Source organism: Panthera tigris, chromosome B2, assembly GCF_018350195.1.
Source record: "Panthera tigris isolate Pti1 chromosome B2, P.tigris_Pti1_mat1.1, whole genome shotgun sequence".
Lineage (NCBI taxonomy): Eukaryota > Metazoa > Chordata > Mammalia > Carnivora > Felidae > Panthera > Panthera tigris.
The window spans coordinates 118,633,250-118,661,077 of record NC_056664.1 but is presented as its reverse complement, the minus strand read 5'-3'; the positions used below and the strand labels follow the sequence as shown (position 1 = coordinate 118,661,077).

The following is a 27,828-nucleotide window of genomic DNA, read 5'->3' as shown; positions in this document are numbered from 1 at the left end:
CCGAAGTCGGCCGCTTAACCGACTGAGCCACCCAGGTGCCCCTGTGTTCAACACTTTTAAAGGCTGTCAGACCCAGACAGTTTTCCCCAGTGTTGCACTGTTTTACATTCACAGCAAAAATAAGTGAGTTTCAGGTGCTCCATATATTCACCGTCGCTTGGAATAGTCAGTCTTTTAAAATTTTAGTCATTTTAATGGTTGTATCTCATTGTGGTTTAAATTTGCATTTCCCTACTGACCAAGGAGGTTGAGCACCTTTTCGTGTGCTTATTTGCCGTTCCTCTATTTACTTCGGTGGAACAAAGCCTCTTCAAATCTTTGTCTGTTTTTAAGATTGGATGTTTGTTTTCTTATTATTGAGCCTTGAGTATGCTTTAATATCCTGGATACAATTTGTTTACCACATATTTGATTTGCAGATGTTTTGTCTTAATCTGTGGTTAGTCTTTCCACGGTTAACAGTATTTCTGGAGAACAGAAGTTCTTAATTTTGGCCAAGTCTAGTCTATTTTAAAAATTTTATGATTATGCTTTTGGCTTTATAAGACATTTTTGCCTAACTCTAGGACATGAATATTTAGTTTGATTTCTCTAAGCAGTGTTTTTAGTTTTTAACGTAGGGGTTTGTATACAGCTTTTGTCAAATTCATTCCTAAATATCTAATATTTTGATGGTATTTTCGATGGTATTCACCTTCACATTTCATTTTCTGATTATTTGTCACCAATGTGTACAAATGAATTTTGTATGTGGATCTTCTGGCCCTTAAATGTGCTAAACACACCTATGAGTTCTAGCAGCATTGCTAGAATTCAGTTGGATTTGCTGCAGGGATCATCATGCCATTTCAGTATAAAGACAGTTTTACTTCTTCCTTTCTGATCTGATGCCTTTTCTTCTTTCTTTTTAAAATTTTGTCTTTATTGCATTGTATAGAACCTCCAGTATAATGATGAATAGGAATGGTGAGAGTGGATTCCTTGCCTTTTCCTTCCCTTAGGATAAAAGTATTCAGTCTTTCATCTTTAGGTATGCTGTTAGTTATAGGTTATTCGGTTATTCCCCTCTTATGGTGACTCCAATTGTAAGTATATCAGGCTGTTTCAAGTTATCCTGCAACTCATTTGCATTTCATTTTTTTAGACTGCTTTGATTTGGGGTAGTTTTATTATTCTGTCTTCACATTTACCAATCTTTTCTTCTTTATGATCTACTCTGCTCTTAATACTATACACTGTATTTCTCACCTCAATCATTGTAGTTTTAATCTCTAAAATTTAGATTTAAGTATTTTAAAAGTATCTTCCATGTCTGTATTTAACGTAGTCAGTCTTTGATCTATCTTTGGGAACATATAAAATACAGTTATAATATCTGCTTCTTTCATTTGCGTGAGTTCTGGGTTAATTTGGTTTGAATTTTGTCATTATGGGTTTTATTTTTCTAATTCTTTGTGTAACTAGTAATCTTTTGTTGGATGCCAGACATTTTTAATTTACCTTACTGGATGTTGGTTATGTTTGCACTTCTGTAAATAGTTTTGAGCTTTGTTCTGGGACGTAGTTAAGTTACTTGAAATCAGACCTTTCAGATCTTATTTATGAGCTTTGTTAGATCCTCATTTTACCCACTGCAAGGCAAGCCCTTCTGAGTACTTTTACCTAATGCTGTGTGAATTACAAGATTTTCCACTCTGTTGGGGAAAGGCTCTATTCTCTGCATTGTGATATTTCCATCATGGTTTCTTTTAATCCTTTCGAATAATTTTTACCTGGTCTTGGGTAGGATTTTTTTAGGGTGATTTTACCTGTTGTAAAAGGATCAGTATTCAGTAACTCACCTGAAGCAGACTTTATGTAGGTGTCCTGAGTTATCTCTCTGTGCATCTCTTCCCTTCCCATATTACATTCTGTGAACTGTAACCTACTTGGCCTCATTGGGCCAATTCAATCTCCACAACTCAAGGAGAATGGCAGGTCCTGCTTGAGTTTCACTTTCCTATGCAACAGCCTGAAAAATCTCTCTATAGACAGCCATCTGAACAACCCACAGGACTAACCTCACTTGTTTCTTGTTTCTCAGAGATCAGTGTCCTTCTCTGCCTGATATCAGTCCACTTCCTTGAGACAATGCCCAACATCATTACTGATTAAGGAAGTGTAAATTAAAATCACACTGGGATACCACTTTTAAGAATTGCCATATGGAAATTAAAGGGTTGGCAAGATGTGGAACAACTGGAACTCTAATATACTGCCGATGGGAATATAAAGTGGTACACCACATTGAAAAATCATTTGGCAGTTTCTTAAATAATAAACACATTGTCATTTACTTGAGCTATTCTGCTATTAGCTATGTATCCAAGAGTCATGGAAGCGTATGATCATACAAAGACTTGTCAAAGAGTTTTTGTAGCACCTTACTTTATAATAGCTAAGAAATGGAAACAGTCCAAATGTGTATTAATTGGCGAATGGATAAACAAATCATGGCGTATATGTACAGTGGAATACTACTCCGTAATTAAAATGGATGAACTATTGATACATAAAACCAACATAGATTAACCTGAAAATAATTATGCTGAATGAAAGAAGCCAGAAAAAAATGACTACATATAATATGATTCTAGTTTTTATAAATTCTAAAAAATTCAAGTAATCTATAGTGACAGGAAGCCATTGAGTGGTTTCCAGGGATGAGAATGAAGCAAGGTGGGAAGACAATGAGGGGTTGGCAAGGGCCCTGGGGAAACTTTGGGGGATAATGTGCATATTCATTATCTAGCCTGTGGTTTTATGAGTATGTACGTATGTCAAAACAACAAATTTTATACTTTAAATATATGCAGCTTAGTGTATGTCAAATTATACCTTTTTAAAAAAAAAGTGTTTATTGTTGAGAGAGAGTGTGAGCAGGGGAGGGTTGAAGAGGTAGAGGGGGACGGAGGATCCCAAGCTGGCTCTGTGCTGACAGCAGAGAGCCTGATGCGGGGCTCAAACTCACGAACCATGAGATCATGACCTGGGCTGAAGTTGAACGCTTAACCGACTGAGCCACCCAGGTGCCCTTGTCAAATGACACTTTAATAAAAGTGAAAGAAATGTTGTCTTGGAGAAGTTTGAGGTCAGAATATTTTCACATTTAGTAATTCTTCCTTAAATTGTTTTTTAATGTGCTGTTTAACTCACCCATAGAGTTTTAAATCCCAATTATTTTTTATTTCTAGAAATTCTATTTTGTTCTTTTTCAAATATGCTGATTCAATCTTGATATTTCTTGCTCATCTTTTCAAGCTCGTCTTTATTCTTTAACCACATAAATATAATGCATAACATGTAAAAAATGAAGCATACATAGTTATTTTTGATTTTATGTTTAATAATTCCAATGGCTCAAGTCATTGGGAATCTAAATACGTTGTGGATAGTCTCTTGTTTCCCCAAGTGTTTGCTAAGTTTTGCCAAGTTAATGTCATCCATGGAAATCACAAGGTACCGGAGGAGAGGATGCTCCCTCCTGGAGGTATTATATTTATATTTACTTTTGCCAGATGCCAGGGGATGGCAACCCATGAGGGATCCTTTATTTTCTTGGTTTGGAATTTCCCCAACCGTACAGGACTATAAATTCAAATCTTACTGTCTCATGAGGCTGGACCTTTGTTTACACACCTCCAGGGGAGAATATTGTTATTATTTTCTTCTAACCAGGTCTTATTCAGCTCTGGCTACCATAACAAAATACCATAGACTGGTAAATAGCAGACATTTATTTCTCACAGTTGTGGAGGCCAGGAAGCCAAGATCAAGGTTCTGGAAGGTGGGTTTCATTCTGAGGCCTCTTCTCTTGGCATGTAGACAGCTGCCATTTCACTGTGTGCTCATATGACCTCCTAATGCACGAGGATGGGGTGCAGAGGAGGAGTACAGCAAGCTCTCTGGTGTCTCTTATAAGGGTATTAATCCCATCATGAGGGCCCCACCTTCATGACCTCATGCACCCTAACTGCCTCCCAAAGATCCCATCTTCAAATACCATCCCATTAGAAGTTAGGACTTTAGCCTATAAATTTGAAGGGGGGGAGGGGACAAAAACATTTGATCCATAATAACCCAGAACTGTGGCAGAGACAGACAAGTTTTTTCATCAGCTGCCTTTGTTAGCAGTTAGATTTTTTTTTTTTTCTAGTTCTTCACTTTACTGGATTGGTATGAGCTCAGAGGGTTCCGGTTCTGTATTTAATTGAGGGCTGTGGGAGGGAGAGGTGTGTGTCAAGTTGAGTCCCATATCATTTGATGATCCTATCCTGTGACCATTATTCCTGGAGACTCTAGAATCATAGTATGACATATGTTCCCACGGGAGCCTTAGTTTCTATTTTTATCACTTGATTTTGACTTTATATTCTTCTTCTTTTACCTTTGGTCTTCCTTAATTTCTTACTGAGCTTATCAATATATTTCAAGACACATGGTTTTAAGTTTTGAAAATCATGGAAATAATGAAAATCAGTCTTCCAACTGAGAGGTGTTCTGAACATTTAGTTTTCCTACTGGAAGTACAAATTCTGATGGATACAATACAGTTTTGCCAGGTTCAGGATGAGAAGGCTGGAATGCCATGATCAAAGACACTGAGAACACGTATTCCTAGTAATGTTTGGAGATCTTGTGAAAGGACCACAGAGAGCAGGAATTGTAAGCCAAGAAGTGAGTTTCTCTTGAGGCAACGTGGGACTATTGGGTTTTGGCTGGAGAAATGGCATGATTTGTTGTGGAGATTTTAGAATACAGAGGATTAGAGCCAAGAGTTTAGCCTGGACATGTTAGGAAAATGTATGTGAGAGGAAAAGCAGCCGTATTTGGGAAGTGTCTTTGGAAATAAGGAGAGAATGCCCACAAGGGTTATTGTGGCAGTAGAGATGGAAATCCTCCCCACTCGCTTGATGTTAGGGGTGAAGACTTTTAAACAAATCTGAAAGAAGTGATGTTTCATGGGGGAGAGAAGATGGTGTGTTCCCTTTTGGAACTATTATCGCAACTCAATTTATCAGATCCTTTTCAGGTTTCTTGTTTCAGCTGCCAAGAAAGGAGGTTGGCCACATTTCTGAAACTGCAAAATTCTCTTTGAATATCTACGCAGGTTGTAAATTATGACATTTCAGTTGAGTGTGGCTTTTATCTGATTGAGCAAATATGGAATAAATCACCCATGCTTTTTATGTTTCCTTCATAAGTAGATCCCTTTTGAATGTAATTTCTATAACTGCAGACCTGAGACTATTTAAACTGATAAAAAGTATTGAATGGAAAAGTTATTTTAGGTTTGATTTAAAGGAGTTGGCTGGCATGTTTAGGAAAAAAGGCAGACCAGACTTGTTAAGACTAAGTACCTGAGTTCGTACTTGGCTCTCACCTTGATGGTCCGGTTGGCAATTGAGGTCAACATGAGCACCTAGAGGGAACAGAGAGATGTACTGGAGTAAGTGGGGACAAAGATGGAGAGCAAAGTAGGAATGACAAGATGTTAACTAGCTCTGGATGATTTTTATATGAATAATATTATATTATCTTCTCTGTATATAAACTTTTCAAAAGCGAGCAAGCAAACGAATAACTTCAAAGATTAATAAAACATTTGCTTTGCTTTCCAGAAACCTACATCTAGAGGAGACTTCTTTATTTAAATAGCTGGAAGGCAGCAGGAGACTTACAGGCTTTGAAAAGGTGAATTCAGTGTGAACCTGTTTACTAAGCTGAGCAAAGGCTTCGTGGATTAGGGGTTATCCACCCAGACTGGAGATTCACCCACAGAAGACCAGTGTTTAACTCAGTCATAGTCTGAACACACTTCAGTTTTTTGTTTCCCCATTTTCATGGAATTGCCCTGCAAACTAAGACTTCTTTTTATGGAGAACTCATGTCTGAAACACATAGAAAATAAGAAAGGAGCCAGAATTACAGAAGCCATCCACTGATATTCATTTATTTGCTTCACTTTCTTGAAATATAAAAGACTGTATTTCTTAATTATAGTCATGGTTAAACAAATTGGATGAGGTCAAGCAAAAATAGTCTTTTTCTTTTTTCTTTTTTTATTTTATTATCCCTTTTCCAACCAGACAACAAAACTCCATTTAAAAAATCAAATAGAGGGGCGCCTGGGTGGCTCAGTCGGTTGAGTGTCCGACTTCAGCTCAGGTCATGATCTCACGGTTCGTGAGTTCAGGCACCGGTGTCGGGCTCTGTGCTGACAGCTCAGGGCCTGAAGTCTGCTTCGGATTCTGTGTCTCCCTCTCTCTCTGCTCCTCCCTTGCTCACACTCTGTCTCTCTCTCAAAAGTAAATAAAGATTTAAAAAAAAAAAATCGAATGGCTCTCTGAAGCATACTGTTACATTAGTGTACAAAATGATTGAACTGACTTCAGCTCCCTTCTAACCATCACTGCCCTTTCACACCTCCACGGCAGATCACAAAGGCAGGCACGCTTTCCCAGAGAATGGTGCTTAGGGGTCAGCCCCCGGTGCTGGTTCAAGCCAGCTACACAGCAGCCCTGCAAGTTTGCTTGGTTTACGTAACTGTGCTTCAGTTTCCTGATCTGGGCAGCAAAGAGAGTAATACCTTTCTCCAGAATGCAGGAAGATGAAATGAAATTAAACGTGTTGATATGTGCAATGTACCTGGTACACGTAAATGCTCACCAGTGGTAGTTATTATTGATGTCATAACACCCCCGTATTGGCTATGGGACTCCTCTCTTTACCAGGCTCTCTCCCATTGGGCCAGGCACGTCCTTGGATTTTCAGCTCGGGGCGCACTTCCTGATAGTGGTGCTTAGTGAGTGCTTGTTGGATTAATGACTCGAATCTAGACCTAATTCAATTATGGTGAGTTGTGAACAACGTTCTGAAAATCTATCTCATTCCCAGGACAAAGGAATTTTGCGTGTGTGACACTGTGGAGTCTGTAAGTAACTTAAGTGCCGAACTGAACAGTCCTGCTGGGCTACTTGCAGACGCTTTATAGAGAGGACCAGAATTCAATAAAATTAAGTAGGATTTGAAGACCTGCATTTATTATCACTTCTAAAGCAGCATTGTTCGATATCATAGAGAAAAACACTCAACATCAGTTTCTCCTTTCATTACAGGATAAAACAACATACTTTACATTCAGATTTAATTTAAAATGAAAGAGCAATGAATTCAAGACCTCTGGATAAAAGCCAACCAAGAATTCTGCATGAGGCAGTGTTATTAATTTGTTGCCTACAATTAGGTCTAATATTTAAATCGTGCCTGAGGGAATAAGAAATGCCATTCAATGATGATTTCCCTACTCTTAGAAGAAGACAAAGATGGTTCATTTATTAAATTTCTTCAGGAAGTATAATCCTTAAATCATGACAAATAAATGTTACAATAATGTACTTTATTTAAAACTGCCAAATTATTACAGTAAGTTATATACAAACACAAGTACTGGAAGTTTTAGGATATGAAAATAAGTTTAAAAAAATTTTTAGTGTTTATTTATTTTTGAGAGACAGAGAGAGACAGAGCGTGAGCAGGGGAAGGACAGAGAGAGAGACACACACACAGAATCGGAAGCAGGCTCCATGCTCTGAGCTGTCAGCACAGAGTCTGACGCGGGCCTCAAACTCACGAACCGCTAAATCATGACTTGAGCCGAAGTCGGACATTCAACCGACTGAGCCACCCACATGCCCTGAAAATAAGTTTTTAAAAGTTAGCTTTACTATACAGACATTTAAATTAGTTCCTTTTATGTGTAAGTTGTATTGGAGTAAATGAAAAATGAAGTTGTTTTTCTTTCCTCTAACTTGGGGTTGTGACATTTTATCATAAGGATCATCTGTTAGTAATTGAGTTCTGTCCTTCCATGGATGGAATTATTAGTCCTTTAAACTGTAAAAGAAAAAAAAAAATCACACAACAAGAACAACAACAACAAAAAGCAGACTAGCAACCATTACTTCAAAGGAGATTACAAAGTGAAAAACAATCCAGAGACAGAAAACGTTTGATGCAGAACCAAGGAAGGTCTCACTGTCTTTGTGGGGACCCTCCCAGCAGCAGCTGCCCCTAGTCACGGGTGAACCACATATACTCACATCTGCCATTGGGCTATGAAGTCTTGACAACAGGTTTGGGGTAGAAAATTCTTCTGGTTATTTTTTTTTTCTTTTTCTTTTTCTAAGAGCCTACAAACGCAGAAGATATAATTGAGTTTGCAGAGGATCAACATGTTGTTTTAGAAACCTAGCGCCTAATACATCCTGGTCAATTATTTCTCTAAATAACAGATTTAATTTAAACAAAATAGATTATTTTGCATTGTGTAGGGAAATAAACATTTTTGAAGGTTCTTGGAGACTTTGTTTTATATGATTAAGTATATAATAGCATAGCATATATCTACTTCATATGTAATACCGTAGATAGATTATGCATAGAAAATATGAAAACTAACATTTGATGTATACTTTGTATATACCATGCACTGTGAGGGGTTTCCCGATATCTTATGTAATTCTCAAGATCACCTTGTGAGGTAGGATGTAGATAATCTCTGTCTCACATATTCATTAACTTGTCAGGGACATTGAGCTCATAGGTGATGAAAACAAAATTTAAAAAATATATTATAAAATTAATATGTGTTCACTGTAAAAAATTCAAATACAGAAGGCCATGAAGTGAAAATCAAAAAGCTCTGACTTCTACCAAATTCTACTTCCTGAAAGCCAAATTAATATTTTCTTGTATTTTTCTGAAATTTTTTAGAAAAACAATTTTAATGTTTGTTTATTTTTGAGAGAGAGAGAGAGCATGAGCAGGGGAGGGGCAGAAAGAGAGGGAGACACAGAATCTGAAGCAGGCTCCAGACTCTGAAACGTCTGCACAGAGCTTGATGGGGGACTTGAACTCACAAACTGTGAGATCTTAACCTGAGCCAAAGTCAGATGCTTAACTGACTGAGCCACCCAGGTACCCCTGAAATTTTCTATATGTATGCAATCATGTACCTTTATGTTTATGTTTACTTCTGTGTATATTTTCATCCGTCTTTCTTTATATTATATATGTATATAAGTATATATTTATATACTTATATACTTATATAAGTATACTTATATAAGTATACTTATATACTTATATACTTATATAAGTATACTTATATACTTATATACTTATACTTATATAATATATATTTATATACTTTATATACTTGTAAGTATATAATATATATTGTATATGTATATAAGTATATATTTATATAGATATATGTGGTTTTTCTTGCTTTTATTTTTAGATCTCAGGATCATATATGAGACAATAGTGTCATCTATTTTGACACTTGCTTTTTACATTTAATGGTATGTCCTGGAAGTGTTCCACTACATTATGTACAGACCTATCCTATTCTTTTATGATTGTCTGGTAGGCCATTGTCTAAATTTAATGTAATTTAATAAAGAGCAACATTAAATTATTTTCAATTTTATGCCATTTACAAATTTTCTGTATTAGTCTGCTTGGGCTTCCATAACAAAATACCATAGGCGAGATGGCTCAAACCACAGAAGTTTGTGGTTCTGGAGGTGGAGAAGTCTAAGATCAAGGTCCGGCAAGGTAGGTTTTATTCTGAGGACTGGTATCTGGACTTAGTAGTTATGGCTGTCTTCTCCCTGTGTTAAAGGAACCGGCCCTTTACTTGGCATAAATGTTACAACTCTTCTCTTCTTGGTTTTGGTAACGTAATGTTTACTTATCTTTTTGCTCAGGTGCGTGCTGCTTCCAGTTCTTTCCTCTATTAACCTTTAATTCACTTCTCCAGGATAAGAGATGGGTCACGTAAAATAAAGTTGTACTGTCTATGCACTTTTTTGCACAGATCTATCTCCTCTGTCATTCTGTGATGAGCTATGTTCCCATGAGAAGTTCCCCGTTTCCTGCATTCTTATCCTGTGTAAAACATGTTGATCTACGCGTGTTTCTCTGCTCTGCATAGGATTGGAAGAAATCCACATATACTCAGACCTCTGATATACATATTGCTGCATTGAAAGTCATGTGTTGAAGTAATAAAATTAGTTCAGAGAACTTTATTTCCTGCAGTGTGAAACAATAAAATCACATCTACTTTCTATGAACTTTCCATTCCATGAATTGCCGTGAAATGCAGATTAACCTGAAAAACAATTCAATTTATCATTTAAAAACAGCTCATACTTATAAAGACGTAAGCAAGAGCATACCAAAAAATAACTAGCAAGATTTAGTCTTGATGTTGTATTTTCATTACAACAATCACTGCAAATAATAAAGGCCTTGAAAAAGTCTGCTCCATGTAATGAATTGTCAACAAGTTAGCAGAACAGCGCGTTGCTACTCCAAATAAGAAGAAAAACTCTTATGTAGGCACTAATTACATTCGATATAAAAGTACTAAGTTGTACAGAACTGAGTATCGTTTTCAACTGCTTGATACAAATGATTATGTGCTAGACACATTTTCTCCTTTACTTTTTATAGTGGATTAAAAATTGATTTGTGTTTTTATTTTGTAAATAAGAAAACTGAGTTTCAGTAAAGTTAAGCAATCTGTCTTAGATCACACAGCTAGTAAGTGCCAGATGTTGAATTCCAAACCAAGTCTTTGGCCTCATGCTACCACACGGTACTGCCTCCTGAAAGAAGCTTAGAGAAACAAGGCAAATGTCTGCCAAAGTAATCAGAGAAGGCATCCAGGGGAAACAAAACCTGGGCTTTCAAGAGCGAGTAGGAGGACATATTAGGTGAAGAAAACACGGAATGAAACCATGGAGGTAAGAACAACATGGTGTGTAAAAGGAACGGATCCCTGTGACTGGGAATTCATGCACAGGGCACCGTGTAGGTAACGTGCAGCAAACCACATAGGATCCTGAATGTCAGAAAAAGAAGTGTGGACTTGATCGCTATAGAAAGGGTGGTGTGGAGCCACTGAATATTATCGGTCAGATGTCCAAGATGAAAAGTGATTTGGGAAGATTGGTTGGGATATGGGGTGTTGTCTAGAAAGCTACCCCCTAAGCATCCAAGAAGATTAGTTGGTGGCTATTGGTGGAACCCAGGTGGGGTGTATAGAAGTGTGGACTGGGATGAATGCCGTGCCTAGAGTGTAACATGAGAAACATTTTGAAGATGAGAAATATAAATTAGGATGAGTCATATTGCTTTGGCATGCTCTAAGTATTCCGTGTTCTCATGAAAAAATGTGGTTTCCAAACACATTACAGAACACAACTAGTTATTTGGGGAACTTCGTTTTGTGTTTTTCAGAAATCTGAATTAACAAAGCTTCTGACTTAATCCAGGTTTGGGTAGTCATCTCAGTTTTCATGGACTAAAGAGGAGAAAGAAACCAAAGATGACTGAAGAAAACAACTGTCATTGATAATTACTATCAGCACCGAACTTCTTTTTGTTTCAGCTGAACGTCACTTGGGTTTATTTAAAGCAAATCCCTTTGTCCAGAGATTTATGATGTTTCAAGAGCTACAGCTCCTTTTGAGCTTTGCCCTTAATATTGTCTGGGCCTCAGCCTTAGGCTATTTTCCCTTATGGTAGAAAAATGACAGCCCAAACTCCTGAAATAGCACTTTCTCTCTTATTTTGGGAGGACAGCTCTTCTGCCACTGCCAGCCACAACTTGAAAGTCGCTGTGATTTGACCAATTTAAGTTCAAGATTGGGACCACATAGATGGGTTTGGGCCACTTAAGGGAAGTGGGAATCATTGTTAGTCAAAGAGTGTGGCTAAGCCAATTCAGGATCCTGGTAGTTCTTCTGGGGGAACTGATGCTGGAAGGCAACCAAAAATTATCATTCTCTGGTCTTAACTTCTCTACCTTTCTAGAATATAAACTGTATGATTGTCAGACCCATGTTTGTTTACTTCTTGGCATCGGATAAAGAGCCAAATAGGTGGGGTATTTTTTCTTTAGTTAATTAGTTGAGTGAATAAATGAATGAATGAATGAAGAATGAATGAATGGAATGGAAGACATCTCTTTGAGATGAAAAGATTTTCAGAGCAAAATAGTAAGGGAAATGTGTATTCAAAACTGTGCATAAATACACACGAGAAGTGTCAGTGTAGGGGCGCCTGGGTGGCTCAGTCGTGTGAGCATCTAACTCTTGATTTCTGCTCAGGTCATGACTCCAGGGTCATGAGATCAAGCCCTGTGTCTGGCTCAATGCTGAGCATGTGGCCTGCTTAAGATTCTCTCTCTCGGGGTGCCTGGGTGGCTCAGTCAGTTAATTGTTCAACTCTTGATTTCAGCTCAGGTCATGATCTCATGGTTCTTTGGATCGAGCCCACATCGGGCTCTGTGTTCACAGTGTGGTTTCTGCTTGGGATTCTCTCTCTCTCCCTGTCTCTCTGCTCTCCTTTGTTCATGCTTTCTCTCTCTCTCTCTCTCTCTCAAAATAAATGAACTTAAAAAAAAATTCTCTCTGTCTCTCTGCCCCTCTCCCCAGCTTGTGTGCTTGCTCCCTCTCTCTCAAAAAAAAAAAACAAAACTAAAATTAAAAAATGAAGTGTCAGTGTAGCTATGTTTCTTTTAGAGGAAGGGGGGAGGTCATATTTCAGAAAAACTTCTCTGTAAAGAACATACTATTATACAAATTAAATCCTAAATAAATTGACATGGCACACATAAATATATATTTCATATGATTATGTATTTTGCAATACAGCATGTGACCATGGCAATATTTTTTTTGCCTGAATATTTGTAACATAAAAGTCTTAAAGTTAGATTTTGAAACACTGGACTTTGTGAATAAATGATCAGTATAGACGTTATTTATTTGGGTGCAATGTTAAAATCGTATTTAAAACCCAGAGTCCAACTTTTAATAAATATAGTCACATCATTCTTTGAACACCTACAAGGCGTCTGTTGCTTCTGATGTGCCAGCTATTTGATTCTCAAGTAATTTTATAAGTAAGCCTTATTGTCACTGATTTACTGATAAGGAAACTGAGACAGAGAGAAGTTGAGCAACTAGGAAAAAGAGATGGAAAAATCACATAACTATCCATTCTTTTTTTTTGTGGTAGAGATAATTAAGACCTAGTCTTTTAGCATGTTTGATGATCATATCATGATGATCATATTACAGTATATAAATGTTTCTTTTTTTAAGGAGTTTATATTAAAACAATTTTTTTTTAATTTTTTTTAATGTTTTTTATTTATTTTTGAGACCGAGAGAGACAGAGCATGAACGGGGGAGGGGCAGAGAGAGAGGGAGACACAGAATCGGAAGCAGGCTCCAGGCTCTGAGCTGTCGGCACAGAGCCCGATGTGAGGCTTGAACCCACAAACCGCAAGATCATGACCTGAGCGGAAGTCGGACACTTAACCAACTGAGCCACCCTGGTGTCCCTGCAGTATATAAATGTTTCAAGTCAACATGTTGTCCACCTGAAAATGTACACAATGTTACATGTCAAATAGACTTCAATGTAAATAAATAAGAAAATAAATAAATAGAAAATAATGGGGCAAGATTTAAACCCCCCAGATTAGATTCAAACCCCAAAACATGTGGTCCAATAAAATGCTCTTCCATTATGCTACTTGTTTTCTATTGGGTTCTCAGCTGCAGTCCTTTGAGAGAAGGATGTGTGTACAAATGACCAAGGAAGTGCCAGGAGAAAACACGAGGTGGGAGAGTAAGACTGAGGAAGAGAAAGCCAAGCAAGGGTGTTATTGCACTGTACTTCCAGCTGTAACTTAATCCCATTGTCTTAGTCCACTCGGGGTGCTCTAACAGAGTACCATAGACTGGGCGGCTTATAAACAGCAGAAATTTATTTCTCACAACTCTGGAGTACAAGATCAGGATACCAGAAGATTTGGTGTCTGGTGAGATCTACTTCATAGACAGCCGTCTTCTCACTGTTCTTACATGGTGAAAGGGGCAAGGGAACTCCACGGGGTCTCTTTTGTAAAGACACTCATCCCATGCATGAGAAATCAGCCATCATGACTTAATTGTCCTCCAAAGGCCCCACCTTCCAATACCCTCACCTTTGGAGTTAGACTATCCATACGTGAATTTGAAGGAAACACAAATATTCAGTCCATAGCACCCATGGAAAACATTCATTTTGTTTAGAGTTGTCCATTTCACTTTCTTCAGACTAATGTACATTTTGGGGCATTTTTTGCTCCTTGCAAAGTGAGCCCAAGATCGGGCCTTTGAGGAAAGTTACAGGTGCAAGTGATTGGAAGTAAGGCCCCCAGAAAAAGTTAAAGAAACCCAAAGTGACCTTGGTGGAGCACTGACACTGTCTCATTCACTCCCCTGCCATTCAAGATGGGAGTCAGTAAGACCTTGGATTGCGAGTAAGTTGTTCTGTGAGTGTTCTGCAAGATGAGCAAACATTTCTAATACATTTTAACTTGATAAACGAATGATGTCTTGCTATATGAGTAGTACGTGATGCCGAATGTCACATGATCACAGCTGAACCAATGCTTCTTGTCTCTCTGTCTCTGCCTCTGTCTGTCTCTTTATCTCGCTGTGGGATTGTGGGCAGTTTTCTCCCGTGCTTGGATGCTCCATCTCAGGCTGAGGTGTTTGGCAGAAATCAGTGATTTTTCAGAACATTGGAAGGTGCCCACAACTGGCACTAGTGAATTTTTTGTCACTTCAAAGCACCTATGGACAGTTCTTTGCTTTTCCATACAAGAGTCAGCTTAGGAATGCTTTGCTTCATTCTGGATCAGGCTGCCTGCAGATACAGATCCTTTGCTGCCTTACTGCCAGTTACATTAAATACAGTATATGTTAAGCACTTGTTAATGCTGTACCGTGCTCAACACCTGTGTGAATGTATGCAATGGCCCCCATGCAGAAAAAGATTCCATTGAGCCTATGGGTAGCAGTGATTCCATTAGTGGTAGTGAAAGTCATCCTACACAATAACCCTCCTCTCTCTTGTTTCCCTCACACCAGCCATGAAGGTTTTCAAGGGTAAATGCAGGTTAATTTGTTTATTTTTCTTTATATTTTGTATTTTCTTTATTATTTTGTATTATATTCAGTATTGTAATTATTTTTATATGAAAATTTTCGGGTTGGGGAAGGAATCCTCTGAGTTTCCATTATTTCTTATAGGGAAATTTGCTTTGATATATAAGCGCTTTGGATTACAAGCATGTTTCCGGAATAAATTATGCTCGCAAACCAAGGTTTTCCTGTATATCAGCAGGCTGGTTTAGGGGCACCAATTCCTGATCCAAGTCACCAGTGGTGAGATCTGGGCTCTGACAGTTGGATAAATTTTTAAACTTACATGTGCGTTATTGTCTGCATTTATAAAATAGGTGATAATTCTATTACCTAAACTCATGAGCTTGTTTTGAGAATTAGATGAAGGCATATATATATATATGTATATATATAAACGCATATATATATATATATGCATGTGTGTATATATATATATATATATATATATATATATATATATATATGCAAGTGCCCTTGAAAGAGTTAAAGAAGTTTTATTATATATAGTTAAATATATGTGTATCTTACTTTTGTTTTTACATTTGGAGGGTAAAAAAAAACGTGGGTGGGAAGGGCGGAATGTCCTTCTTGACTTGTCCAAGTATACTAGCTTGGTGTGAGAAAAATAGATTATTAGAGCTCTTCAGAGCTCCAATACATATATAAATACAAACACACACACACACACACACACACACACACACACACACACATATATAATGATGGAAAAAAAGCCCGTGTGCTATGACCTGCTGACCTGCTCACAGTCATGTCACACAGCTATTTAGTGACACAGCCAAGAAGGGAACTTAGTCTCCTGACCATCAGATCTTTCACTATGCCTTGCGGGTCATATTGGTATTAATGTAACATTTCTTAGAGGAGCTAGGTGACCTCTAGTTTAATGAATATCTCTGTTAACTGAACATTAATATTTGTTAATGTAAGGCTAAAAGCAACCTTAGAATTCATGAATAATCTATTAAAAATTCAAAGAAAAATATACATATTAAGAATGCTATTACAAACTTTCTTAAAAGTAATTTTAAAATATTTTATATTTCTGTATTTTTACATTCTTGAGGTGTTTGGCAAAAAGAACCTAATCAATTTGGTGTGCCTGGGTGGCTCAGTCCGTTAAGGGTCTGACTTCAGTTCAGGTCATGATCTCACAGTTCATGGGTTCAAGCCTCATGTCAGGCTCTGTGCTGACAGCTCAGAGCCTGGAGCCTGCTTCCGATTCTCTCTCTCTCTCTTTCTCTCTCTCTCTCTCTCTCTCTCTCTCTCTCTCTCTCCCTGCTTCTCCCCCACTTGCTCTCTGTGTCTCTGTCTCTCAAAAATAAAAAACAAACATTAAAAAAAAGAACCTAATTAATTCACATTCAGAAGTTGATGACTGTAAATCATAATATTTTTAACTCTCAAGGGTACTTGCATATTCATCAAGTAAAACAGCTTTAATAGTGCTTCAGCCGCACACATACTAAAATTGGAACGGTACAGAGAAGATTGGCATGGCCTCTGTACAAGGATGACCCACAAATTTGTGAAGCGTTCCATGTTTTTAAACAATTTACTTTGGGCATAGAGGATTAGTAGGAATGTAATTCATAAATCTGTGGCCCGTTCTGGTATTTTCTTGTGACATTTAAAGAAACACAGAAATTATAATAAAGTCCTGGCTAATCAAAACTCACATGGTTCCATACCAAATGCCTCTTCTTGAATAACACATTTTGCATCCAATGTAAAGAATCGACAGATTTCCAGTGTTAATACAATACCACCAACAAAGCTGCCAATATCAAATTTTGATAATGTATTTTCTTTAGAATTAATAGTTGCTGTGATTAGAAGAAAACAAAAAAAGTATGCTTTGGTGATTTTAAAAAACATCATACTAAGCTAAAACTTTGAATTTCTACATAAGAATGCTGAATGGGGGAAGAGGAAGTCTCGTTGTAGAAGGTTGCTCTCCAGCCTGCTTTGTGTCTAGTGACTGCTGGGTTCTAGTTGATCTAACACATCTCCCAATCACCCCCATCCCCAGAACTGCAACACCAGCATCTGAAGCTGTTTGTGATGCTGAACTTAGATTGCCTACCACAACCTCAGAGGCAGTACGATTTGGGGATTTTTTTTTCCCCCTTATTGGTCCTCTTAAGAGTTAGTGCCTTAACAATAGGTCCGCACAACACAGGTCTAATCTTGCAACTAGATCTAATCTGAATAAATGGTTCTAACTGAAATTTCTCCTTTTGAATAAATTGGAAATTGAAACTGTTTTGGTTTTATCGCATCAAGAGACCTTGAGAAATTAGTTGATTTAAAATACAAATTGTAGTAATAAAACTGTGGATTAGAAACATATGAAAATACACAAGGGGTGCCTAAGTGGCTCAGTTGGTTGAGCATCCAGCTTCGGCTCAGGTCATGATCTCAGAGTTTGTGAGTTCAAGTCCCGTGTCAGGCTCTGTGCTGACAGCTCAGAGCCTGGTGCCTGCTCTGGGTTGTGTCTTCCTCTCTCTGCCCCTCTCCTGCTCTCTCTCTCTCTCTCTTTCTGTCTCTCTCAAAAATAAATAAACATTTAAACAAATTTTAAAAATACACTGAAAATACCATAAAGTCTGCTGTTATCACGAATGTAATAACTAGTTTTTAAGTGGAACTGAACTTTGAATAAGTTCAAAAGAAAATGTTGAGGTTCTGAATTTGTAGTTTCACAGGCATTATGTTTTTTGAAAATGCAGAAAATGAAGAGTGCTGATACTCTGTTACTACACTGTATCTAATACCATTGGAAAATATCTTTATGGCACATATGAATGAAAACCAAAGCTAACCATTTGGTTTAGAACTCATGTAGACTGAATGCTGCCTAATTCTGTTGTCTAATGAGGGGCCCAGGAGGGAAAGGTGTGGCACATTTCAAATCATATCCAAGTACGATTCCCTGGTAGGACAAGTCACTTATTCACACTCATTAGCAGGCCTGATGAAGTTGGAAACTCATTTTCCACAGGGACAAGGATACTAGGATCTATACCATTAATTTATTTAATATGACATTATTTCTATTTTTTCAGAATGCAACAAAGACATAAATGTGGCATTTAACAACTATTTTCAGCATAGGAAATAGGTCAGTTTTGATACATCTTTGTTACTGCTGAAGTAACAGATGTCACTGAACTGTTGTGGGTTGTGGTCATTGTCGATGGCATCTGGGGTATGTTTTGTGAAACTGAGGTGGTGAAAGTTACATTTGTTGAGAACCCTGGTGTTGTCATTTTAGATATTGCTGTAGGTGTCAAGATGGTGACCGTCCCAGTCTTTGAGACTGAAGAAAATAGAATTGTTGACTGTTTCACAGTGCTGGTGGAAGACTCATTTGTATAGCTGGAAATCACAAAGTCATAAAGCTGCATGAATATGAAGAAACAGGGACTCATGGGTTTTGGCCCACATCATGATCTCATGGTTCCTGAGTTTGAGCCCCATATCAGCAGGTCGGGTTTTGCTTTGAACTCTGACCTTTTTCAGAGTGGATTACCTGTGAGACAATGATATCATTTTCTTGCTCAATTTGGTTGTCTCCTCTCATAAGTTGGATATATTGTCATGCTAAAAGAGCCCTCCCCATTAGGGATGAGGATAAGGAAAGAGGGACAGGTAGATACCATCTACTATCCTATCCTACCATAATCCCATGAGCATATACTAGCATGATTTTGTAATTGTCTGTCTACACTGCTAGTTTGGGCTGAAATGTTTTCATAGGCAGCATTGCATTATGAACCAGATGCCCTTTGGATAACCTCTGTCAGAGATGGTTTCCTGGCTTTTACATGGACAGCAACCTGTGCCTGGGGTGTGTATGGAAAGCAGGGTGCCAAGAACAAGAATGGGCAGGAAGAAAAGTGATGGAGATTTACCAGATTTCCAGCTCATTACAGATTTCACCCATCACCTCTCTCCTTTTGTTTTAATTTTTAATTTATTGAATTGCAAGTTGTTTTTGGAGAGCTATGCTCTACTCATGTTTCAACAAGCAACATCTTAAATGGGTAGACTTGGAAGAATAAGTGTAGGAAAATTGCTTATAAGAGCTCTAATAACCTCCTGTTTTTCTCACACCTGTTTTTCTCTCGTACTTGGACAAGTCAAGAAGGGCATTCCACCCTTCCCGCCCACTTATTTTTACCCTCCAAATGTAAAAACTAAAGTAAGGTTCACATATACTTAGCTACAGATAATAAAACTTCTTTAACTCTCTCAAGTGCACTTGCATATTTATCAAGTAAAATAGCCTTATGACTATGTAAGTACATGGAATTATACAACATCAATCATGTAAGGGGAAACAATGTATATTTGTAATAATTTTTTGTCACAAACAAATGCAGGGATACTCATGACCTAGGTAAAAATGTACAAATCTGTGAATTGTTAGTTTATGATTATAACAATTGAGAGCAGACGATGTATTAGCTTCCTGGGGATGCTATGATAAGTGACCACAAGCCATGCAGCTTGAAACAGCAGAAATTTATTTTCTCACAGTTCTGGAGGCCAGAAGTCCAAAATCAAGGCATTGGCAGGGCCATGGTCCATCCAAAGTCTCTAGGAGAAAATCCTTCCTTGGCTTTTCCAGCTTCTGATGGTCTCTGGTTTTCCCTGACTTGTGGCAGCTTGAGTCCAACCTCTGTGTCCATCTTTACATGGCCATCTCCTCTCTGTGTGTGTCTGAATCTGAATCTCCTTCTCTTTTCTGTATAAAGACACTAGTCATTGGATTCAGACCCATCCTAAGACAGAGTAACTTCATCTTAACTAATTACATTTGCAAAGACCCTCCTTCCAAAAAAGGTCACATTCCAAGGTTCCAGTTGGGCATGAATTTTGGAGGGATACTATTCAACCCAGCACAAGGGAAGTAAGTAAAAAATCTATTTCTTGGGGTGCCTGGATGGCTCAGTTAGTTAAGCATCCAACTCTTGATTTTGGCTCAAGTCATGATCTCACAGTTTGTGAGTTTGAGCCCTGTGTTGGTCTCTGCACTGTCAATGCAGAGCCTGCTTGGGATTCTCTCTCTCTCTGCCCCTCCCCTGCTCTCTCTCTCAAACTAAATAAACAATTAAAAACATACATATTTCTTAATTTTAAGTTTATTTATTTAGTTTGAGAGAGAGAGTGAGAGCAAACATATGCGCGTGCAAGTGAGGGAGGGACAGGAAGAGAGAGAATCCCAAGCAGGCTCCACACTGTCAATGCAGAACCCGACCTGGAGCTTGAACTCACGAACCATGAGATCATGACCTGAGCCAAAATGAAGAGTCAAATACTTAACCAACTGAGCCACCCAGGTGCCCTTATATATATTTCTTTATTGTTATTGTTAAGGTAGTTGGTATTTGACGTTTGCAAAAGCATGTGGATTCTTCAGTTTGCCAATGCTCAGTGGCTTTTTGGGAGAAGTCCTTTTGAAACTGAATCAGTTTTACAGTAGGTGCAGGTACGAGACCATCAGGCAGGCACAGTTTTGTCAAGGACCCCAAATGTTTTATGTCAGAAAGATAATATACATTTCCACTAAGATTTTCTTACCTTCTATTCTGATACAGTGGTCTTGGATCTAGGTTCTAAGGATTTCTGAGACACTTAGGAACTTTTTTTCTTATCCCCATCTAATCCTATTCTATAGACCTAGGTCACACCGAGTAAAATTCTTAGCCTCATTTCATTATATTATATAATTTTTAAAATTTTCCAACCATATTGTGTCCTTTGTATCAAATTCCACCCCAACTCTGCCCTCATTCAGTGACAGAGTGAACTGAAATTCTTTCCTCTCTTACCAAAATAATTGAGTCATTTACCAAGAGTTGATTAGCAAGTATACATAGATGCTAAAAGGTTTGCATGGGAGCAAACTGCTTTCATTTTCTGAAACGTGTGCCCTGCACCGAACAGATTATGCTCATCTGTAGCCAAGGAACAGAACATGGCAAAATAAAGAAAGATTGATGCCTGGAAGTACAAATGTGAATCATGACTTTTGAGCTCTTAATGGTTGTGCAAGCATCTTCAGTATCCCAAGTAGAGGATCAGAAGGGGGAGATTACCGGATTGATCCGCAGCTGTGAGTGTCTGAGTCCATTGTGAGGGGCTGGTGCACAAGTAGTTCAAGTAGCCTCCTGGGAAAAAGTGGTATGTTGAGAGGCTGGGGAGGCGTGAGAGAACCAACAGAGCAGGAAAAAAGCACTGAAAGAGAGTTTCAGAGGAGCACAGTCCTGAGTGGTTCTAAGTGAAGGCTGGGATGGTGGGATTGGGCAGCTGAAGTGGGGTGCAGGGTGGGTCACTGGAGTTTAGACAATCAAGAAATTAGGAGGCAATAAATTTGATGACTCAGTCTCATTCATGGAAAGGCTTCATTTCCATTCAATAAATAGTTATTAAGCAGTCTGCGTGTTGCAGTGATTATGCTAGACATATTGACCTGGATAAAGAGAGTAAGAGAAGGTGATGAGGTCATGAGAACAGTATAATATTTGGAGCTTTTCAATTCCCAGTTTATAGTTGATATTAATTTCCACCTTGGTCTTGACTATGCTTAGTAGTTCTCTTATTGTTTGCTTTTTTACTGCTAAGTCTTCTCAAGAGTACCTCAAAAGTCCAGTTATCTGAACCGACTGGAGACTGTTTTACTCTTTTTTTATTTTAATTTTTAAAAATTTATTCAAAATCAAGTTAGTTAACATATAGTATAGTATTGGCTTCAGTAGAACCCAATGATTCATCACTTTACATAGAACACCCAGTGCTCATCCCAACAAGCACTCTCCTTAACACCCATCACCCATTTAGCCCATCCCCACCAGACTCCCTTCCAGCAACCCTCAGTTTGTTCTCTGTATTTAAAAGTCTCTTATGATTTGCCTCCCTCTCTGTTTTTATCTCATTTTTCCTTCCCTTCCCCTATGTTCATCTGTTTTGTTTCTTAAATTCCACATAAGAGTGAAAGCATATGATATTTGTCTTTCTCTGACTAATTTATCTTGCTTAGAATAATACACTCTAGTTCTATCCACGTTGTTGCAAATGGCAAGATTTCATTCTTTTTGATTGCTGAGTAATATTCCATTGTATCTATCTATCTATCATCTATCTATCTATCTATCTATCTATCTATCACATCTTCTTTATCCTTTCCTCAGTAAATGGATTTGGGGGCTCTTTCCATACTTTGGCTATTGTCTATAGTGCTGCTGTAAACATTGGGGTGCATGTGCCCCTTCAGATCAGCATTTTTGTATCCTTTGGGTAAATACCTAGTAGTGGAATTGCTGGGTCATACATAGGGTAGTTCTATTTTTAATTTTTTGAAGACATAGGGTACAAGAAGAGACCATTTTACTCTTAAGAATCCTTCAGGTTGAAGGCTTCCTCCTCACCTCCCTTCCACCTGTGGTTTCTTTTCTAGGCTGTTCCTTTACTAGGCACTGGGGCTAACAGGTAACCCACAGCTGCCAGGCCATCCTTGCCTGGCCTCTATTGCATATGAAGGTGGGTGTATGGAACTGTCATCCGTTCTGATCTGTAAATGCCACCTGTGTATGAGAACACTGTAGTTAATAACACAGTTTAATATGTCATCAGGTGTTTGTGTCATTGCCACCCACTTCCATAAGCACTACTTTCGATTCCTTTGTATTTATTCCTTCTGGAGTCATACAGCCGGCCTAAAACAAAAATGAAATTGAATGTTTGTTCCAGTCTCAGAAATACCAATTAATCCGCATTGGTATACTTTATGTTGCCATGACCTCCTTTGGCAATTTCTATAAGTTTAATTTTTGTTTTAATAGAGGTAACCTTTGGCATTCCCATTTAGATTGTGATGACAATGTGACATCTCTGAAGCAACCAAAATAAGTCGCCCTTTTAAAGTGCTACCTCTTACAGCAGTGATTCACTGCACTATAGCTTTATTTGTCTCAGAAAGGTTTTTAATGTAAAAATGTATAACACCACCATTATTTCAAATGATGCAATGATGCAAAAGGAAAAGTCTTTCTCGTGCGGACAATTACTGAATATCCAAGAAAGAGCAGTGTTTAACCTCCTCTAGTGCCCTCCGGTCTCTGCCGCAGCCTTATTTGGGCTAAAGAAGAATGTCACAACAGGTGATGTGACTGCTTCGAAGGTTTGTGGAACTGGTTGAGGAAGCAGCAGATAATGACCAGCTGGCATCACTATGCTCGGTCAATGTGGCAGGAAGCTCTGTGGGAAATTCTGTTCCGTGCTGGGGCACCGAGAGCCAGACCCATTCTGGTCAAGGTGCTCCCGATCCCTGGAACGTGTCCCCTGCACGGAGCAGGTTATGCCTTCCCATAAGAATATGCTTGGGGTTCCCCTTAAGTATTCTACATGGTCATCTTAAAATTCCTTCTCCAAAAATTCTTCTGTTCTTCAAGAATTTGGTAACCTGTGCTTTTCCTCTGACATCAGTGGCTCCTTAGTTCAGTTGTTATCCTTCTGGGGGCACTTCTCTTTCTCAGTCTGCCCTTTCATTTCTCACATCCTCTCTGTTTTGCCAAGAGCTTTGCTTCTTCCCGGCCTTCTTATTTTCTCCTGTGATCAGTGCTCAGGTTTGCATGCAGAACGTTTTCTTGTTGTTGTATACATGTATTGTTTTCTTAGAAAAAGCCTCCAGGCTCTACCCTCAGTTTGTAATCTGGAGGTCAGATTACAGTTTAATTTTCTTTGAAGACCTTGCCAGGTTTTGAGGAGAGACCTTGCTATTTGCTCTCCTTAGGAAAGAACATATTGAAAGGCCACACTCTGTCTTCTCTCCCTAAGGGCCAAAGGACACGCGACTGGGGTGAGGGCAGGAATCCTCCCCCCCAGACATAAGGCTCCCACTCTTTCCTCCCCCCCGCTCACAGGCAGAAGCTTCCAGGTCCTGATGCATCTCCAACGTGTCCTCCTCCAATGATGTGTTGCAATGGGAGGAATACTGACTTTGGGGTCAGACCTGCCTAGTCTCAAATCCCCATCTACGATTGCCCGGCTACGATATTTTGAGCTTGTTACTTAATCTTCTGAGTCTCAATTTTCTCATCTATAAAACGGAGACAATAATATTTACCTTATAGATTCATTGTAAATATTAAATGAAATGTAGCTAGTGGCTAATACAGTGGTTGGCAGATAGTAGGTGCTAAGTAAAATGCAGATGTTACTATTATTATTACTAGAATGCATTGGTAGTTGGGAAGCCTGGGGTTGGTTTCAGCATTTCCTATATTAAAAACAGCAGCAACAACAACGCGTGCTCTTCAAAGATTCTCTCAAGAAGTTTAGTGATGCTCCTTCAAAGCAGGCACCACCAGCCACATATAATTCATCATGCACATTCTCAGCTTTCTCTTGCTGTGCCTCGATGAAGACCGTCTGTCTTTGTAGCTGCCTTGGCAAGAGCCAGCTTTTCTTTAAAGCCCTAATGGCTCCTTTCTAGGACCTACCTTGTGGAGCTCAGTGCAACCTACAGGTTCTGCCAGAACTGAAAAGTCACTTGGTGAAAATGCCTCACGTCCCTCTCTTACTCTGGACATATTAGCAGTGCCCTGTTCCCCTTGGAGTGCTGAGGTGCCCGAATAAGTCAAGTTTCATAAGAGAGCTCAAACTAGACACGGAAACTAAAATCTAATAGGCATCCTAGGCTACCCTTCTGTGTAATGTGTTATGCAACCATGCTTGAACAATAACTGTCGTTTTCAGGCAAAATAGAAAATAGGTTCTGCCTTCAGGGCACGCAGTCTTTTAGAGATGAGAGACAAGTGCAAACAAAGCCATGCGCGGTGTCATTGCTGTGAATGTGATGTTAAAATGTACGTGTGGGCTAGCTATGGCATGACTCACTATGTAACACAAAGGCAAGCTGGATTTAAAAAGTCGAACCCCCGGCTGCCTATTCAGATCTCTGCCTACTACCTACCGCTTCCCTGTTTGGCTGCTTAGATTCTCTGATTTAAAAACGAGGAGGAAAGAAAGAAAAACTATGTAGAAAATCAAAATGGAAAGCCTTAGGAGACAATAGCTGAAAACACTTCATCTTCATAAGCACGTCTAAATTGGAGGACAAGCAAGGGTTTCAAAATGCATTCGCCTGCTTTTGAGTAGTCAGGGCTAAAGGCGGAAGGTGTTGAGCTCTAAGACAGGTCAAGCCTTGGAAATTTAGGGACAGACCATGGTTTCTTTAGCAGATGAATGGAGCGTTCAAAGAACCCTGTGGCTGATGGCAACACCTGTAGCCCAGCTATACTAGGTACAGACAGGGCTCCTGTACGTCCTCTGCAGGTAAGGCACTTTGGGACCTTAGGATGTGTTCAGCTCTCTGTGAGTTCCCTGGGCTGAGGTGTGCAAGCGTTACGAAGGGAGCTTACAGAAAGGACAACGGAAGGAACGTGTTCATATGCATTGTGCTGTCAAGATTAGAACCGACTTTACTGCCCCTTCTCTGTTCGCTGGTTTCTACTTCCCCTCTCCTAATTTCAGCAGTGTCACAGGAACACATCACTACCGTGTTGTTTTCTCTCCTAAATTCTAATGGTAAGATTCTTATTACAATTTGATTTTAATAAAAATTAAAAATATCCATTATTGAACGCTACATTGTGCCCAGCCCTATGCTCAGCACCAGGTAGATATGTATATGATAGATAGGTATTGATAGATAGATAGGTAATAGATGAATAAGGCATCATCTACTGCCTTCAGTAGGGATGGATAAAAATATTTTGAGGTGGAAGAGAGTGAGACTGAGGGAGTTTATGCCTGTCTATAGCCTTAATTTCTTTTTTTTTATGTGTGGGGCAGGGGAGAAAAGAAAGGAAAAAAGGGAGGGGACCAAGGGCAAAGTAGCCTGGAAGAAAGCAATTTTTGAAACAGCTGCCATGCAGAATGATCAGGAAAACAAAAGTGAGTTCAAAACACAAACGGATTAGTAAATCCTGTGATTCTTGGAGGAACAGGTTATCGTCTCATCTTTGCCGTTGCCATTGTTCCCATCACCATCGTTGTTTTCATATCCAGAATGCATTATACTTGAACCCCATCGTAACCTTTACATCGTTGAGCAAACGATCCCTTCGCAAAACTGCTAATGCTCTATGCTAGTTTCATGCTTACCGGAGGGTGTTGTCGGGTGGTTGGATTTGTCACATCCTCCCTCTCATTTGTGCTCGTTTAGGTGGAGCCAGTGATACAGAGAGGCCACGAGAGTCTGGTCCACCACATCCTGCTCTATCAGTGCAGTAGCAGCTTTAATGACAGTGTTCTGGACTATGGCCATGAGTGCTACCATCCTAACATGCCTGATGCGTTCCTCACCTGCGAGACTGTGATTTTTGCCTGGGCCATTGGTGGAGAGGTGGGGCCAATGACTGATTATGGAGATGTGACACTGTTCATTGATCATGTCTTTCCCCTACGGTTCTCATACTTACAAGTAAAGCTTTATACACTATTTCTTCTTTTTGTTTACATTTTTTTAAATGTCTATTTATTTTTGAGACAACGTTAAGAGACAGAGTGCGGGCAGCGGAGGGGCAGACAGAGGGAGACACAGAATCTGAGGCGGGCTCCAGGCTCTGAGCGGTCAGCACAGAGCCCGACGCGGGCCAGAACTCACAAACCGTGAGATCGTGACCTGAGCCAAGTCGGATGCTTAACTGACTGAGCCACTCAGGCACCCTGCTTTATACACTATTTCTGATATGAGGGTAGCTTACTTTTCTTTTCACTGGCAGGGATTCTTTCCTTAAGCCCCTTTATTTTATCCACTCTAGATTATGGGGTTCCAGAATGTTGAAATATCTTTGAGAATGGTTGGGGTTTTTGGAAGAATAGAGCTTGTAGGGACTTTCATAGGGCACGTCTCATGGAATTTTCCTTATTTAGGGTTTTTCCTACCCACCTCATGTTGGATTGTCCCTTGGCACCCCGTTAGATCCTCGTTATGTGCTCCTGGAAGTCCATTATGACAATCCGACATATAAGGAGGGTGAGTTTATTCTTCGTGTATTCTACCTCTGATTTTTAAAAGTTTTAGAACACCTAACTTAACAGAGTTGAAATAAACTAGCATCATTTTAGAAAGAATTAACCTATATATTTGTCATCCAAATTAGGATATTCTTTAGAGCGAAAGAGGGTACTATTAATAATTATACTGGGACAAAAGTGATTAACCAGCACTGTACCAGGCAAATGGGCATGTGTGGTCACTGATCTTAAAAAAACAATTTGCATGCTACTTTCCAGAAAGTAGAATAATAGATTTTTCTATTTGCGATGTAAATTAGTCCTAAATACACAGTGTTGATGAAACATTTTCTTTCTAACTGCACATATGAAAAGCTGCCATTCATCACTAGATAATATTAAGATTTTGTTGTATGGTAGGAAAACCATAAATATGCTTAAGAAATATTTATGCAGTGACACTGCGTAATATGATATTGAAATGAAGAGATGAGCGTATTTACATTTGATTTCTAAATCTACTTTTCTAAATCGACTTATGTAATATTCCAAAACCAAAAAGTTGAAAGATTCAATATGAAGCTATCAAAAGAAGCAAATGAAAGTTACTATTTTCCACTGATTTATGCAACTATTCAGCAAATACTGAGCACCAACTTTGTCTTGGGTCTGTGCT

General features: G+C 38.8%; 1 protein-coding gene and 1 non-coding gene across 2 annotated transcripts in view; both read left to right on the top strand.

Moving 5' to 3' along the window:
* Window positions 1–27,828, top strand: part of MOXD1 (monooxygenase DBH like 1) — a 91,407-nt gene that overhangs the window by 42,431 nt on the left and 21,148 nt on the right. Inside the window, exons 5-6 of the mRNA XM_042987165.1 lie at window positions 26,359–26,538; window positions 27,069–27,171. Of these exons, the coding sequence (XP_042843099.1) occupies window positions 26,359–26,538; window positions 27,069–27,171 (283 nt within the window). The remainder of the gene's footprint in view (window positions 1–26,358; window positions 26,539–27,068; window positions 27,172–27,828) is intronic.
* On the top strand, window positions 16,568–16,670 carry LOC122238872. The gene has a single exon (XR_006218024.1). It is a non-coding gene; the product is annotated as a U6 spliceosomal RNA (small nuclear RNA).